Source organism: Mangifera indica, unplaced genomic scaffold (genome assembly GCF_011075055.1).
Source record: "Mangifera indica cultivar Alphonso unplaced genomic scaffold, CATAS_Mindica_2.1 Un_0065, whole genome shotgun sequence".
NCBI lineage: Eukaryota > Viridiplantae > Streptophyta > Magnoliopsida > Sapindales > Anacardiaceae > Mangifera > Mangifera indica.
Window position 1 is genome coordinate 1 of NW_025401157.1, and position 14,869 is coordinate 14,869.

At 35.1% G+C, this 14,869-nt stretch overlaps 3 protein-coding genes across 4 annotated transcripts; 2 read left to right on the forward strand and 1 right to left on the reverse strand.

Annotated features, from left to right (window-relative positions):
• Positions 1–2,363: 2,363 nt before the first annotated feature.
• Positions 2,364–4,536, forward strand: LOC123207183 (inositol polyphosphate multikinase alpha-like). The gene is made up of 2 exons (XM_044624474.1): positions 2,364–2,587; positions 3,219–4,536. Exon 2 carries the CDS (start codon positions 3,241–3,243, stop codon positions 4,159–4,161), a length of 921 nt encoding a protein of 306 aa, XP_044480409.1. The 5' UTR covers positions 2,364–2,587; positions 3,219–3,240; the 3' UTR covers positions 4,162–4,536.
• A 1,387-nt stretch (positions 4,537–5,923) lies between these two features.
• LOC123207208 (respiratory burst oxidase homolog protein C-like) lies at positions 5,924–10,019 on the reverse strand. The gene is made up of 12 exons (XM_044624516.1): positions 9,440–10,019; positions 9,186–9,345; positions 9,054–9,102; positions 8,814–8,927; positions 8,288–8,716; positions 7,765–8,148; positions 7,580–7,675; positions 7,395–7,513; positions 7,210–7,312; positions 7,029–7,108; positions 6,160–6,692; positions 5,924–6,084 (listed from the first exon to the last, which is right to left on the reverse strand). Exons 1-12 carry the CDS (start codon positions 10,017–10,019, stop codon positions 5,975–5,977), a joined length of 2,757 nt encoding a protein of 918 aa, XP_044480451.1. The 3' UTR covers positions 5,924–5,974.
• Positions 10,020–11,229: 1,210 nt separating this feature from the next.
• Positions 11,230–14,823, forward strand: LOC123207210 (protein FRIGIDA-like). 2 transcript variants are annotated; one of them, XM_044624519.1, is made up of 3 exons: positions 11,230–12,214; positions 13,528–13,694; positions 13,761–14,823. In XM_044624519.1, exons 1-3 carry the CDS (start codon positions 11,380–11,382, stop codon positions 14,532–14,534), a joined length of 1,776 nt encoding a protein of 591 aa, XP_044480454.1. In that variant the 5' UTR covers positions 11,230–11,379; the 3' UTR covers positions 14,535–14,823. The 2 variants fall into 2 exon arrangements, with proteins under 2 accessions (XP_044480454.1, XP_044480455.1); XM_044624520.1 differs by having other exon boundaries at positions 11,233–12,214; positions 13,782–14,823.
• The last annotated feature ends 46 nt before the right edge of the window (positions 14,824–14,869 follow it).

Genomic DNA, 14,869 nt, shown 5'->3' on the forward strand with positions numbered 1-14,869 from the left:
TAATGACATACACACTCATGAATAAATAGTACACACTATTGTATCATTAACTGTAATGAAAATAAAAAGAATCTCAAAAGTGTTTGGTTGAGTGGTTATTCACATTTTTCAAAAGAATTACAAGAGAGATAAGAGGGATTTTGAGCCTCGGACGCAAGAGAAAATTTTTGGGGATCAATCCTTGCCACGAGTAGCTTATCAACGGAAGAACGATAAATAGACGATTTCGCATCTTTTTAATATGTGAGATTTTATCGATTATGTTTTGATTTGAAAGTTAATCTTTTGATCATGATTGTACAAGTGATATTAGTGTTTATATATGATGATGTTGTTGTAAGTACGCATGTTTATATTTTAATTTCTGGAATTGTTGTTGAGATAACTAACTGGACAAGTATACGAATGAGAAAGGCTTTGAGGCATGTTGATCTTGTGCCATCGGTTAGTGGCTATGTTTTGAAATAATGATTTCATGGAAGTAAATATGTGAATGTCAATTATGGAGGTATGGATAGAAGGACTTCCTTCCAATTGAGTTCTTAGACTTGGGAACATAGATTATTGTTTTATATATGAAAGTGTGAAAGATAATTAGTTATCATGGATATATAATAACATTGGATCATTTGGTGGTCTAATTGACAAACCTAATGGTTTAGAATTTTGTTTAATGGATACTAATAGTTCAAACTATTGGTGATAAAGATGATTAGAGGAGGATGATTGGTGGTGAAGAAAATGATGGAAGGAGAAAAAAGATGGTGGGCAATTGGGTGGTAAAGATGATTAGAAAAGCAAGAGATTGGTTAGTGGTAATATTACTAGTGAAGATAACGAAAAAAGAAGAAAGATGATAAATAATCAGTGATAAACATGACAAAAAAAGAAAAAGATAACTAACAATTAATAATAGAAGTAATATGAGGAAAATGAGAATAATTGATATGTCACATCTAGTGCAAATAAAGAGGGTAAAAAAAAAAAACTTCACAAAGATGATAAGGGGAAAAGCAAAAAAAAAATAAAAAATAAGAATTTTTTTTATAAAAATAATAATTTTTATAACTATATTTATTGGAGAATAATTTGACAAATTAAATTTTATTGGAAGATAGATTGATAATTAAATTTTTCATTTTTTTTAATACAAATATTACGGCAAAATTTATATTAAATAATGAGAGAATTTTTGTTATTATATTTACAAAGGATAAAACACTAATTTAAAAAAGTAGTTGATTAATAAAAACTAAAAATTTCAAATTAAAAGGGTCAAAAATATGGTAGTTGAATTACGTATTGTATTGTGTATTAAAAAACTAATTCTTTGTATTGTATATCCAGTATTGTATTGTATTATATAATTAAGTATGATAATTTTGGTTCGAATTTAAAGTCTCTGATCATCCTCAACCCTAATAAAGAAGAGATTTTCCGATAGAAATGAGGAAGATGATGAAGATGGAGATGAAAAGAATTCTCACAATCGGACTCTCCTCGCCCCGCCTTGTCCTTATTCCTTTATATTAATATTTTGTTTTAAAACACTAATATATCTTTTATAGTTTTAAATTATTTATATTTTTAAAATTTATTTATTATTTTTATTGTAAATATTAAAGTTGTTAATATATGAATTTGTAATATTTGAAATAGTGAATTAGTTTTAATTTTACTTAATTTTTCTATTTAATATATTTATGTTGTATTTAGGTATTATGAGAAAAAGATTTTTTTTTTACAGGTTCAGAAAAGGAACAAAAAATCTTTGTCATTCTATCCTCACTACCATCCTTACATATAACGCAGTTTTTTTGTTAAATTTAATAATAAAATTATAAAAAAATTAACCATTATCATTTTTAAAAATATATAAAATATCTTTAAATTTTGAAAATTTTTCATATAACCTCACATCAGGTTATTATTTCATTTAAAAAAATTTATTAATTTATATCGATAATATCTATTATTTTATATTTTATATATAATATTAATTTTATATACTTTTTATAATGATCATATTATATTATCAAATATATATTATATATCATAAAATAATGATAATTATATTAAAAAAATCGTTCCATCAAAATTTGGAATTGGAAATAGTCATTTGGCTATTATACTGAGTGGAATTTCAGTGTTTAATTATAATTTTAATATGTAAACGATAAATATTAAATGGACTATTTTATTAATTATGTTGATTCGCATGTCAATAAAAAAATATAGATATGATTGACTTATAGACATCGTAACATTAAAGTGCACGGAACTGACATAGTCAACTTTCATTATTAATGTAATTAACTAGGATTCTGTGAATAAAACCAGAACTGAAGGCCAAGAGGAAGTCAAAAGGAAACCCAGCAATCACCAGCCGTTGATCTGACTTCTAGTTTTCTAACTTTTTTTATTCTTTCTTCGGATAAAAACCAACGCTGTACAATGGTGAGACGTAAACCCTACGCTCACTTTATTCTCCTTCTTCTTCTTCTTCTTCTTCTTCTTCTTCTTATAGAATAATATAATAGAAAATTTTGGACCTGGACAACTTCTTTGATTTGGAAGCTTCAGAAAGGTAATTTTTTAATTCCTGTTATAATGCTACTAAATTATATTTATTTCTTTATGTGGGTTCTTTTTTATTCTGATATTTAGTTGTTTACTGGTGTTAAAAGTTTTCGTTTATTTTGTTTTTACGTTGGATGACATATTCAAGGAAAAGTTTAATTTTGGCTGGTGGGAAAACTTCAGTTCGTCATAAAATGTCATCATTTTGATCCGAATTCATTTTGTGATCGTCTGCATATGAATTTATCTGACCATTATTGTTTTTGAGACCTTAATTTTTTGGAACTTGCTTTCTGAATTCGAAGATTTTTACTTAAATAATTTGGTTAGTAGCTCTCTGTGCATATATGAGGTTTCATCGGTAAAGCACTGTATTTTTTCCCACAATATGAACATGGACTGTTCAATGCTCCAACGGAAAGTGTCGTTTCTCATGATTATCTCTTTTAGGTAGTAATTTTACAGTCGATAATTAGTAGATAATTTTGTTGTCACTGATACTGATGCGGTGAACATTTCATTTCTTATTTTACTGTTTCTAAAGATTTGTAGCGTTTAATCCATATCAGCCTTGGATCTTACCTTTTCTGGAATTAATCACATCTGGTGAAGAGATATCATAATGTTTTTATTTGTAGGATTCTTCATACTAGCAGCATTATGCTTAAGATCCCAGACCATCAAGTTGCAGGTCACCAAGCCCTTGATGGAAAACTTGGACCCCTTATTGATGATTCAGGGCGATTCTACAAACCCCTCCAGGATGGTGAACGTGGTTCCAATGAAGTAGCTTTTTACACATCCTTTTCTTCCAATACAAAGATCCCTGATCACATCCGCAGGTTCTTCCCTGTCTTCTATGGAACTCAACTTTTACAAGCATCTGATGGATCTGGCCTCTGTCCTCACCTGGTTCTGGAAGATCTTGTCGCAAAATGCCTCAATCCATCCATCATAGATGTTAAGATTGGTTCAAGAACATGGTACCCTCAAGCACCCAAGGACTACATTGAAAAATGCCTTAAGAAGGATGCAGAAACCACCGGCGTGTTATTGGGTTTTAGGATATCTGGGTTGCAGGTATATCAAAACAAAGAATCGGGCTTCTGGAAGCCAGAAAAGAAGCTTGTCCAAGCATATACTGCAGACGATGTGAGATTGGTCCTGAGGAAGTTTGTTTCATCTCACTCGCCTATTGATTCAAAATCAGTCTCAGACTGTTCTTTTGCACCAACTGTTTATGGTGGTTCCAATGGGATTCTAGCACAATTGTTGGAGCTCAAAGCATGGTTTGAAGATCAAACCATTTATCATTTCAATTCTTGCTCAGTTCTCATGATGTATGAAAAGGAGCCTCTTTTGGAAGGCAGGAGTTCAGGTGCTGAAATTAAACTTGTGGATTTTGCACACGTGGTGGAGGGCAAAGGTGTTATTGATCATAACTTCTTGGGTGGGCTCTGCTCTTTGATAAAATTTGTCTCTGAAATTCTTACCAGTCCAGATGAACCAGTTTCAACGAAAGCTTCTTCACAGGATTCAGAGAAGAACTGCAGTTCTACCGATAACGACACTAGTGAATGAATATTGACACTGCAAAAGGAATTTTCACTTCTATCTGTGTTGTTGTGCCTTTTTATATGGTTATTTTGGACACTTCTACAATAAATTTGGTTCTGCTTAGGTTCAAATTTTTTTTCTCTACTGGTCATTATCTTGACTTGTAGATTGAGATTTGTTCAGACCATTTCAACACATTTCCTGACTTCTTTAAGTAATTTTTACTCTACCATAACTCTAGTTTTGGTTGGAAAGAGACAACAACACTGTTGAATCTTAATTTTCCCAGTCTGATCATGTTAGTATTTTATTTGCTGAAACGTGTGGGAGCTATCTTCATATGACTGTATTTTATTGCACTCCTGTGCTTATATAAGACTAGCGTTTGCTTTCTTTACAGTCTTTCTTGTAGTTGTAGAGCATCATCGTCACTCACAATTTTGAGTTGTTTGACGAGAAAAGGCAGAATCTAGCAGCAGAAAGAAAAATTAATTATAAAAGAGAGATCTTCTTTCATGTGTATAGTAAATATTTTTCTTAACTTATCATTTGTAAGCTATGTTAGTATCAACACAAAAATCAATTTTACAGTTACGTTTAACATCTACAGCCTGAATTTGATAGATTAATTTACATATAATTCTGAGAAGCTCAATGCAGGTGAACCCCTAATCTAAGGAACAGGGTTTCAAATAATTGACAGCTTACCTTATTTTAATTATCAGTGTGATATTGATTCTCCAAATTATATTCTATTATAGTCTCAAGGACATTGCTTTAAGGCGTAATAACAGTCTGTGGAGCTGGTTGGTTTCCTGTCTGTAATGGCAAGAAAGATTGCAGGTTCAGAGAAACATGTAAAGATTGTTCCTCTGGAAAAAAATCTGTTGTTTCACATTATCTTTGTATCTGTTCTATGGAGACCGAATCTGGAGAGATAATTCTATCATGTCTTGAAGAATTACCCTACAAAATTTATCGGAAAATAAAAAATGATCTGCCAAGTACTAAGCTATTAGGCACATGACCAGATTAAATGCAATGGAAGCTGCTGATTCATCTCAGATGATTAACGTTTTAAGGGTAGCATACTTAGGCTTGATTTACATAGCCTTATTGTTTGCTTCATGAGTATAAACCTTCATACATTTCGCCTTTTCTGAATTCCCTCTAGATAGAATCAAGAGACTACAATCCGATCCTACAAGAGGGAGGCTTCCATCAAAAACTAACATGTGAAGGAGAGCTTGCAATTTCGGTAATTATCATCTCCATCTGCATTCAGCTTTCTGGAAAGAATCATTCCAGCAAATGACAGATTGTATTCTAAGACTATGCTGTCATGCTTTTTAAAACATAGCAAATGAAGCCTTAAATAGGCTAATAATCTTTCAGGTGAACTTAGACAACTAATTTTAGACATAAGAATGTCCATTTGAGTAGTAGGAAACTGGAATAAGACCCCAACCAATTTTGATACTCGGTTAATAGGCAGCTGGATGAAAAAAAACATTAAGGATATTAGAAAGACTGCAAGTGCCAAGAAACTTAAAAACAAAGGTAGTTTCTCCGATTAGCACCCAACTCAACTAACCCACCATTTTTTGTCTGCATTATCTCTCTATTTACATATCAGCAATTTGCAAAGCAAAATCAATTATAAATTCATGGTTGCAACATAAATTAATATGATTAAATATTTATATGAACAGAGAGGCCAGGCCAGAATCTCTGTACGTGAAAGAGAGTGGGGTATATAATGGAGGAAATTACTAGAATTTGTCTGTCTGGTGGGATATTAGACTCTTGGACTTGGTTCCTTCACTTCCATTCGAAGTTAAAAATTTTCTTTATGGAAGTCAAATTTGGTGGTGGTCTTGTGAGAGAAATCCAAAGCCAGCCGGCGTAGCTCTTGTGTTAGTGCTGGCGCCCCGCAGTAAAACACCCCTGTATTCATAAAATACAGTGTGAATATTCAGTTCTCACATAATTCATAAAACGATTGAAAGAAGATTGACTTACCAACTCTGGAATGGGGGTGTTTAAGAGCAACGCGCTTGTAGACATTGCGCCAATTAGGCTTGGCGAAATGGGACATAACCTTAGTGCCGGAGACAATGTCAACGCCATTCTTAGCATGATTTAGGGATTGAAGCATACAAATGAGCGCAGAGCGAGCATCGCCCTCTTCATAAACACTGGTACAATAATTATGAAGTTCAATCACATTATTATGGTCTAATTCAGCCACTTCATTCATCACACCTTTGAACCAATCGAACGATCCTTGCTCTCTTGTCACCCAATAAAAGTATGCTCTCCTTGTCTTGAACTGTTCTCTTCTTCTTTGTTGTAAAGCACTAGGAGTTGTCATATTTCCATTTTCTAAAGCAATCTCTTCCTCTTCCATGGCCCTGATGTTGCTTACTATGTCCTTCACAATACTTATCATTGGGGTTGCTCCAATTCCCAAACCCACCAGTAAAACCACCTCATATTTCTTGTAGTCTTGCGCTGGTGCCCCATATGGACCGTCAATCAGAACTCTGGGGAAACTGATAATCATGGATAGTCAAATGTTCTCAGTCTTTAATCTGAAGGAGGTTGATATATTAAATTTAAAAGATCATTCTTCAAATAGAAGAGATTGAGTCTAGCCCAATAAATAAAAACAAAGTACTTATAACAATGTTGCTTGTCACATCTCTGCCCTTTCACATTATTATTTTGACTTCTCTTTTTATCATAGCATGTGCCCATGATTAGAATTACGAATTTCTTATTATTATTATGTTTTTTTTTTTTCAAATGTGAAGTTGAAGATGTGTTATTTAATGTTGATAAAGATTAAAAGTATGGAAACAGAGGATAAATAAAAGTCTAAAACTTACTTGGGAATTGGATTGTTACTTCCTTGCATGCAATCTGCTCTAAGAAGTCCACTTTTTCCAATAGGAGGTGGCCGACAAACCTATACAAATTAGATTCAACTTATTAATCAATTACCCATATCTAAAAAGAAAAATGATCCCTGATTTTAATTCATTGTAAGATAATAAAAAAATTAATTGCCTCAGAGAATACTGTTCTGAGTTGTCTTGTCCAATCACCAAGAGTTCGAATGTGAACACTCAAGTAAACTTCTCCAGGAGCTGAAGTTATGGAAAATGGATGCCTGTAAAAGCAAACAGTACTTTTATCAGAATCAAAATTTCAACCTGCGTATTAAGATTTTCAGGAGTTGCATCATTGCCTACCATTCGAATGGCGACACAGCAGCACAATTGACAAACATATACTGGCCACTCTTGTATCTGAATCCATGATGAGGCTTTGACATGTGAAGTGCCAGCACATTTCCAGGATAAATGGCCACCTGCAACACGTATTTATTTCAGCAATAAATAAATAAATCTAATTTCAGTTCATGTAAATTCTTTACCTTTTCTATAGCAACAGGTTCAATGCTGGACCTCAATGCCCTGATTAATCTCTCACAGGTATAAAGAAGGGCTGGAATGGCCAGGTACATCCAGGTCTATTGTATCATAGGATAAAGATTATTATGTCAGGTTTTAAATTAATCAAGTCAAGATGGTGAAAAAGCAAGGTGAAAAGGGAACTAACCGTTTTTTTGTACCATTTATGAGTCAAATACAGATGGTATCCATGAATAATGAGCAAGGTATAAACGATGACAAACAAATGATGGGAATACCAGAAGGCATTGAAGCCTGTAAGCTTCTCCAGGGGCTCTGGCAGTTTGAGCTTATTGCGCCTGAACCATGGGGTAGCAAGAGTAAAAGCTATTGCCATTAACACCACCATCACAATCCCAGTTATTCCTTCCACTGACTTCACAAAATGCCAGTAGCTTTTAGGCTGCTTCCCAAAATATTGCTCCATTAGTTCATACTTATCTTCACTTGCATGAACCAGGCGAGGGAAATCACATGCTAAATGATAACCTGCATGTATACCAACTCCACAAACAATCCCCAATGCTATCACCTGAAAAGAATAAGTTCTATTGATTTAATTTGCTTCAGCTTTTGAATCTTATAATGGCTTTGGATTTGAATAAATCTCTCTCTCTCTCTCTCTCTCTCTCTCTATATATATATATATATATATATATATTCGATATTACCTTATGGAAATTGAGGTTGTCATCAAATGGAACAACAACTCCCAATTTGGTCTTGTTCCTGAGCCATGTGATGGTGTTTCGGCAGACAGGCAGCAGAATTAGAGCCATGTTTAACTTTAGAGTCTCTGCTGCACCCTTGGCCATGCATACACAATGCCCCATTACTTCATATGCAGCTCTATTTCGATATTGGATATATTTGTATACAAATAGACCTGCCATGACGCCAATCCACAGTGCCACTACCCAAACTCTCTGCCAATTATCTAGCAAGAAGTACTTGATGCCATCCCACCATCTCCTTACTGGGTTGTCAAATTGTGTAGGCTTTAGCTTCTGGCTCAACATTTTGCTCAGGTTTCGACTTTCTCCTCCAGTTTTGACAGTATGATTTGGAGCTTCCAACAGCAGCATTTCTAGACTATCGATCTGAGATATATTAATTTGCAACAATATGAGCGTCCAAAAATCAAAATTCAACCTGCTACATTCGTAGAGTTTTATTTTTATGAGTTTTTTATTTTACCATGATGTATCCTAGATGGTCAGTATCTAGTTCTTCCATGATCAAAGCTGCATATTCCTCCGCTTGCTTTTGGATATTCGAGAGTTTATTTGCAGAAGCACTGAGGCTGATAATCTGCAGATATTGTTGCCAATTTATTAGATTCAAACTAATCATTAACAAACATATGAAAGTCAACTTCTGCTTTAATGCATCTATGGATTATTCAAGCTGTCATGTTCTTTGAGGTCGAGGCCTTACCTCTCTGACTTCCTCTTCTGTGATTCTTCCATTAGCATCTTTATCAACCCTGCATTTCGTTTAAAGTATATTTATTAAGCTGACGATCAACAAATACACATGCTGAGAATAAACAGGAAACAAAATATTTACATGTTGAAGAAAGTTTTGAGCCTAGAGTCAAAACTTTGGTCACTGATCTGATCCCAAAATTCTCTTAGCTGACCCTTGGTGATCGAATCACCTGTAATATTGAATCTCCGGGTAAGCGAATCAAATAACTCCCCGGCAAACTCCTTTGAGTCCTTCATTCCTGCCATGCCATAGCATTTTTCACATCAACCCAAGTTAAAAGTCTTTCAGAAACAAAAACTGCTGTATTTATATTACCGAGTTTGTGTTTATACCAATGCATTCTCCAAATCGTGCACGGGGCAGAACCCGGTTAGTTGAAGCAGTGATCTCATCAAATCGCTTCTCAACAGCAGCCCAACCACCTCCACCATCAGTTTTACTTATAAATTTAAGTCCCCTGAGAGCATGAGTAGCCGCGGACTTCGTCCTATCAAAGCGAGGAGGAGGCTTCTTTGAAAACGAAGTGAAACGTTTAAGCTCGTGAGACACCTGTCTAATTCTAGAGGAAGCATTTTTCACAATTGAAGAACCAAAAGAAGACGTGCTTTTCTCCAAACCTTTAGCAAGTAACGATAGCTCCGGATCTTCATCGATTTCAGCACCATTAGTAGATTTAACATAGTGAACAGCGACGGTATCATCACGTACGTCGAGGGTGATGTCAAAAGGTTCATCATGTGATGAAGCTGAGTCAGGAATGTTGAACGGGGCGCTTTTTCTTGCAGCCCTTTTGTTATTTAGAGGTCCACTGAGTGGACCTGAGTAAGCCATTTTATCATTGCCCACAACTTCTGTGTCAGAATGGTGATCATAATGATCCGGAAACTTCACTCTTAGATCGTCCGTTCCCATATTCTGCATCTGAGTGGTGAATGCTTTCTCTGGAGAAATGATATATCCATTTGGTTGCTCTTATTTTAAAACCTTGAATTTGTAGGTGAAATGGTGTAAAAGTGAAATGGATTGCACGTTTAATTTGAAAAATTATTGACTTAATCTTATGAGGCAAAGAATTTTGCAATTTTGCTGCTTAATTATTCCACGAGGACATGTACCGCTTTGTGGTTGCCATTATCTAACGGCTAACAAATAAAATAATTAAACAAAATCATAATTAAATGTTGATTATCCTTATTAAGATATTTAAAACAAGATTGTCAATTAAACCCCAATCGGGCCTTCTAAATGGAAGAGTCCAAAACGGATCCGGATTTTTATTATCATTCAACAGTACCAATTATTAAGAGAATTATTTACCTAAAAAAGGATCCAAAACGGCACTGCCAGATTTTGTTTGATGCTGTTCAACAGAAGTGTTTTTGCGGTTCAACAGTACATATATTTCATGGCAAAGTAGCTAGTGGCAATTGAGCTAGACCATGACCGGCTGGATCCTTGTATTGACGGAGAAAATTTATGTCGTACAGACAATATTTGATCTGTTTATGAGAATTTTATTCCCAATAATAATTCTTCCAAGGCTTTGTTATTAAATCGTGAGGAGACAGATAATGCTCTTCAAGTTGGTAGTACAAGAAAGAAATGGGGCGCAATTCCTGCTTGCCTCCTGGGAAGAAATTTTCCTTGAACGACCTTGAATTTATGCACCATACTTCATCCAGTAGCGATGTCGGTTCCCTACCACAACTTCTTTGTCCCGTAGAAAGCAATTTTCAGCTATTTATTGCTACATTTACCAGGGACGTTTCATGGTAAAGTTCCTTCAATCTTCCATTTTTTATCAAAACAGGTTTCCTCCATTTTCCGGAGGCCATGGCTCTCGTTGAAAACCGCAAGAAACAAGGATTTGTATTGAAATAACATTTGAAATTAAAAAAAAAATATATTTTTGAAATTGTTTTCACTTGTTCTAGATTTAAAAAAAAAAAAAGATTGATTTATAATATTTGAAGATGGAGAAAATATTTTTTGGATTTGTATTGAATTATTTGATGATAGGGAGAAATGGTTTTTTGTTAAAATTCAGGAATATTTCTATGACAAATATTCGTTAACTTAAATATAATTTATTTAATAATATGATAAATAATAATAAATTTTATAAATTTTACGGAACAAATGAGGCATTCTCCTGTCTAATTCCGTCTCATCTCTGCGAACTCGTTAGAATTTTTCCCTGTTTAAACTTGAGATTTCGTGTTAAAGGCAATAATAGCCCTAAAATTGGAAAATCTCAAGTTTCATTCTGTCAATGGAGCAACAAAACGCGCCTGTATTTCTGAAATCCATCAACGAACTGAGCAGCCTGGGCGCTGCCGTACAAGTCTTCGAGCGCCGATTCCAAGAGTTACAAAACCACCTCGATTTCATCCAAACCGCAATCGACATCAAATTACGCCATGAAACCTCACCGTCACACCAAAACGCGGATCAATTACAACGGCTTACGGAAAAGATGCCGCTTCAACCTCAACCTCAGAGTCTACCACCAACTGAAACTCAAACCCTAACCGAAATGGCGACTAAGAATGTCAATCTGACTCAAGGGTCTCGGCCTTCTGAGCTTCACTATCTCTGCGAGATGATGTGCAGCCGCGGCCTGAGAAAATACCTTGTCACGCATCTATCGGACGTTGAAACGCTCCGCCGAGACTCAGCTTCGGCACTAAAATTGGCTCCAAAGCCGGCGAAACTCGTGTTGGATTGTGTGGGACGGTTCTTTCTACAAGGTAAAAAAGCCTACACCAAGGACTCTCCCATGATTTCGTCTCGCCAGGCTTCGGTTCTTGTGTTGGAGTTTTTCCTCAGACTGATTACTGAGAGCGGGAGCCACATTGAGATTGATGAAACGCTTAAACAAGAGGCCGAGAAGGATTCAGTTGCCTGGAGAAAAAGACTGCTTAGTGAAGGAGGTTTGAGTAAAGCTTGTGAGGTTGATGCCAGAGGCTTACTTCTGTTCGTCGCATGTTTTGGGATTCCTAAAGTTTTTAAAAGTGAAGATGTTAGGGATTTGATTAGGTTCAGTAATATCACGGAGATTAGTGATTTGCTTAAACGGTCTGGTGTTATTTTTGCAAGGGTTCCAGGTTTGTGCTAGCTGTCGCACTTTTTTGCATTTTGCCTTCCATCATAAATGTTGCTGTTTTTTCAATTTAGGATCACTTGTCCATTAGTAGAAGGAGCACGCTTATAATGCTGTTTGATTTGCCTCACTATTTTAATTTGCTTTGTTTGTTTCTGATATGCCATACAAATAGCAGGCTTTGTCCTGTTCTTAGTTTAGTGACAGGAAAAGTCTGATGGATGGCAGAAATTAGTACCTACCAATGAAGCACAAATTATATTTTGATGCGAATTTAGTTTTCTTATCGAATGTCTATTTATTAAAGAGCCAGTATTAATGTGTATGGTTATGTATGCATGTGCAATCTTACTTCCTCTAGGATAGAGAAGATTAGTTGAAGGCAGAAACCAATGCTGGTTTGTCTTTAGGAATGACAAGAAAACAAAAAGGTTATATGATGATTATCGTGAGAAACATGATTTCCTGATGCTGAGGCTGGTGGTGATGAACCAATTTTAGAAGATTGACGAGAGAGAGCAGAAGCAATCACTGATTTTTCCAAAATATTTATACTGCCCCTCCTATTTGATCACTGTAGCATAAGGCACCTGTTCTATCCACCAATACTTCTATGGACACGCTTTTACGGAGCTGTATTTTCCTAATTTTTTGACACATTGCATTGATATATTTTTTTCATATCCTTGTTTGTATTTATTTTCACTGCTTGAAAGTGCTATAAGGCTGGCACACTTGTTATAGGTAGGAAGTTAGGAGTAGTGGGCAATGTGCTCTTTCTAGTTTTCACATGCTTTTTTATCTGTTTTTAGCTGTCAGTCATCTGTGTAACTATATGTTCTCATCTTTGTTAGTTGATATGGATTATGTTTTATTGATGTGGCTGTAGGAATTTGGCAACTGTCTTTCAGTTTCTAAATCTTTCACATTTTTTTATTGTTTTTCATTTTATCAGCAAGAGTGAACTTAAACCTATTCTAGTAATACTAGCTATAAGGCCATCAGACAATTTTTGGTATTTCAAATTAGAGTTAGTTTGAGGGAGTCTTTTAAAGTAAATTTTGGCAGCATTTCAGTCGTGTATGCCTGTATCCAATCAACAAAGGACAAAGATACGATGAATCCATCCTATAAAAAGGGAATAGAACAAATTCATGACTTAGTGATTTTAACTACCATTTGGAATGGCTATAGGCAAACTATTCTTAGATGTAATCACATTTAACTTATTCAGCTTAAATTTTGTAACTGTGGAAGTGGGACAAACATAATGATCTTTTCTTATCATGCCATCTAATTTTTTATTTTTTATAACAGATATCATAGAGAATATGAAAAAGAATGGAATGCATGTTGAAGCAGTTGATATTGTTTACAACTTTGGGATTGAGGATAAGTTCTCACCTTATACAATTTTGACTTCACTCTTACGGGAGACTAGAGAAGCATGGAAGAGAAAAAGACGAGATGCACCACATCCTCTGGTATTGGCCTATTCTATAGCTACTGTAACATTCAAAATTTTATCTTTATTCTGATTAATGGTGTAGTTTCATGATGTTGTTTTGCAGAAAAAGGCAACTGAAAAGCATTTAGCTGCATTAAAATCTGTTGTCAAGTGTTTGGAAGATCGCAAAATTGATCCTGCCAAGCTTCTTTCTGGATGGCAAATCAAAGAAAAGATTGTCAAGTTGGAGAAAGAAATTGTTGATCTGAATAAACTTATAATGGATGATAATAAGAAGCCAAAGAGAAAAGCTGGTCAAATTCAGTCATCAAATAATTTCAACTTTCAAGAAACAAAACGTTCTCGATTTACAACCAATGGATCAACCCTGGTGTCATCTCCACATGTCATCCGGTTGCATGAACCAATGGCTGCAAACAGTTATATAGATAGGAAGAGATCATATAATACTTTGATGCCACATCTGTTGACTGGTGGTTACTCCAGCTACATCAGTAATCATCTTGCTGCCCCAGCTGCATCGCACGGATATGAAGCAGCACCTTTGCCTGAAGCTCTTGGCTCTATAGGACCAAGTGGGGGCACTGTGCATGCTATTGGAGTTGAAGTTGGTTTGTCTTCTGGAAGTAGTGTCCTCCCCTCCACTGCAGGTCCATCTGGTGTTCACAGAGAGGAGTCAAAGGATGCCGTTGGGCAAATGATGTGTGGCAGTGTTTCATCAAATTATGGGTGGCAGAGTGTTGGGGTTGCAGCTTATAATGACAGGGTAATTGGGCAACCTGCAGCCAAGGGGGTTGATGGTTTGTATGAGCCGCCATCATATTTCCCAGGTCCCAGCATCAATCGATGTCAATAATGAGAATGGATCCTCTGATTCCCATAGATCAGCTGATGCTATTGTCTGGGTCGAGTTGTAAAACGGCAATACATTCAAAGATGACCCCCCTTCTTCTGTTTTACCTCCCCATCATTCTTGGTACATCACAAAATATTTCCATGTGAATGGTTGTGGGTAGCTGTAATTACTGCTAACTCCCGTAATTTTATCTGGGAATTTAAAAATTCAGTGCTACTACTTTTAAGTTTATATTTTCATGTAAACCAAAATGAAAATTATAAAATAAAGGCTAAAGGACTTATTCCCACCTCACGATTATTTTTTTTTTAATTTTTATATGTTAATTTTAAAAA

Bases quoted from the DNA above. Each gene is read 5' to 3' on its own strand.
- LOC123207183 (XM_044624474.1), top strand. From the start codon at position 3,241: ATGCTTAAGATCCCAGACCATCAAGTTGCAGGTCACCAAGCCCTTGAT.
- LOC123207208 (XM_044624516.1), bottom strand. From the start codon at position 10,019: ATGGGAACGGACGATCTAAGAGTGAAGTTTCCGGATCATTATGATCAC. The intron at 8,717-8,813 runs GTAAAATAAAAA...AATATATCTCAG, and splicing joins ACCATCTAGGATACATCATG to ATCGATAGTCTAGAAATGCT. The intron at 7,109-7,209 runs GCAATTAATTTT...TAATTTGTATAG, and splicing joins TCAGAACAGTATTCTCTGAG to GTTTGTCGGCCACCTCCTAT.
- LOC123207210 (XM_044624519.1), top strand. From the start codon at position 11,380: ATGGAGCAACAAAACGCGCCTGTATTTCTGAAATCCATCAACGAACTG. The intron at 12,215-13,527 runs GTTTGTGCTAGC...TTTTTATAACAG, and splicing joins TATTTTTGCAAGGGTTCCAG to ATATCATAGAGAATATGAAA. The intron at 13,695-13,760 runs GTATTGGCCTAT...TTAATGGTGTAG, and splicing joins GAGATGCACCACATCCTCTG to TTTCATGATGTTGTTTTGCA.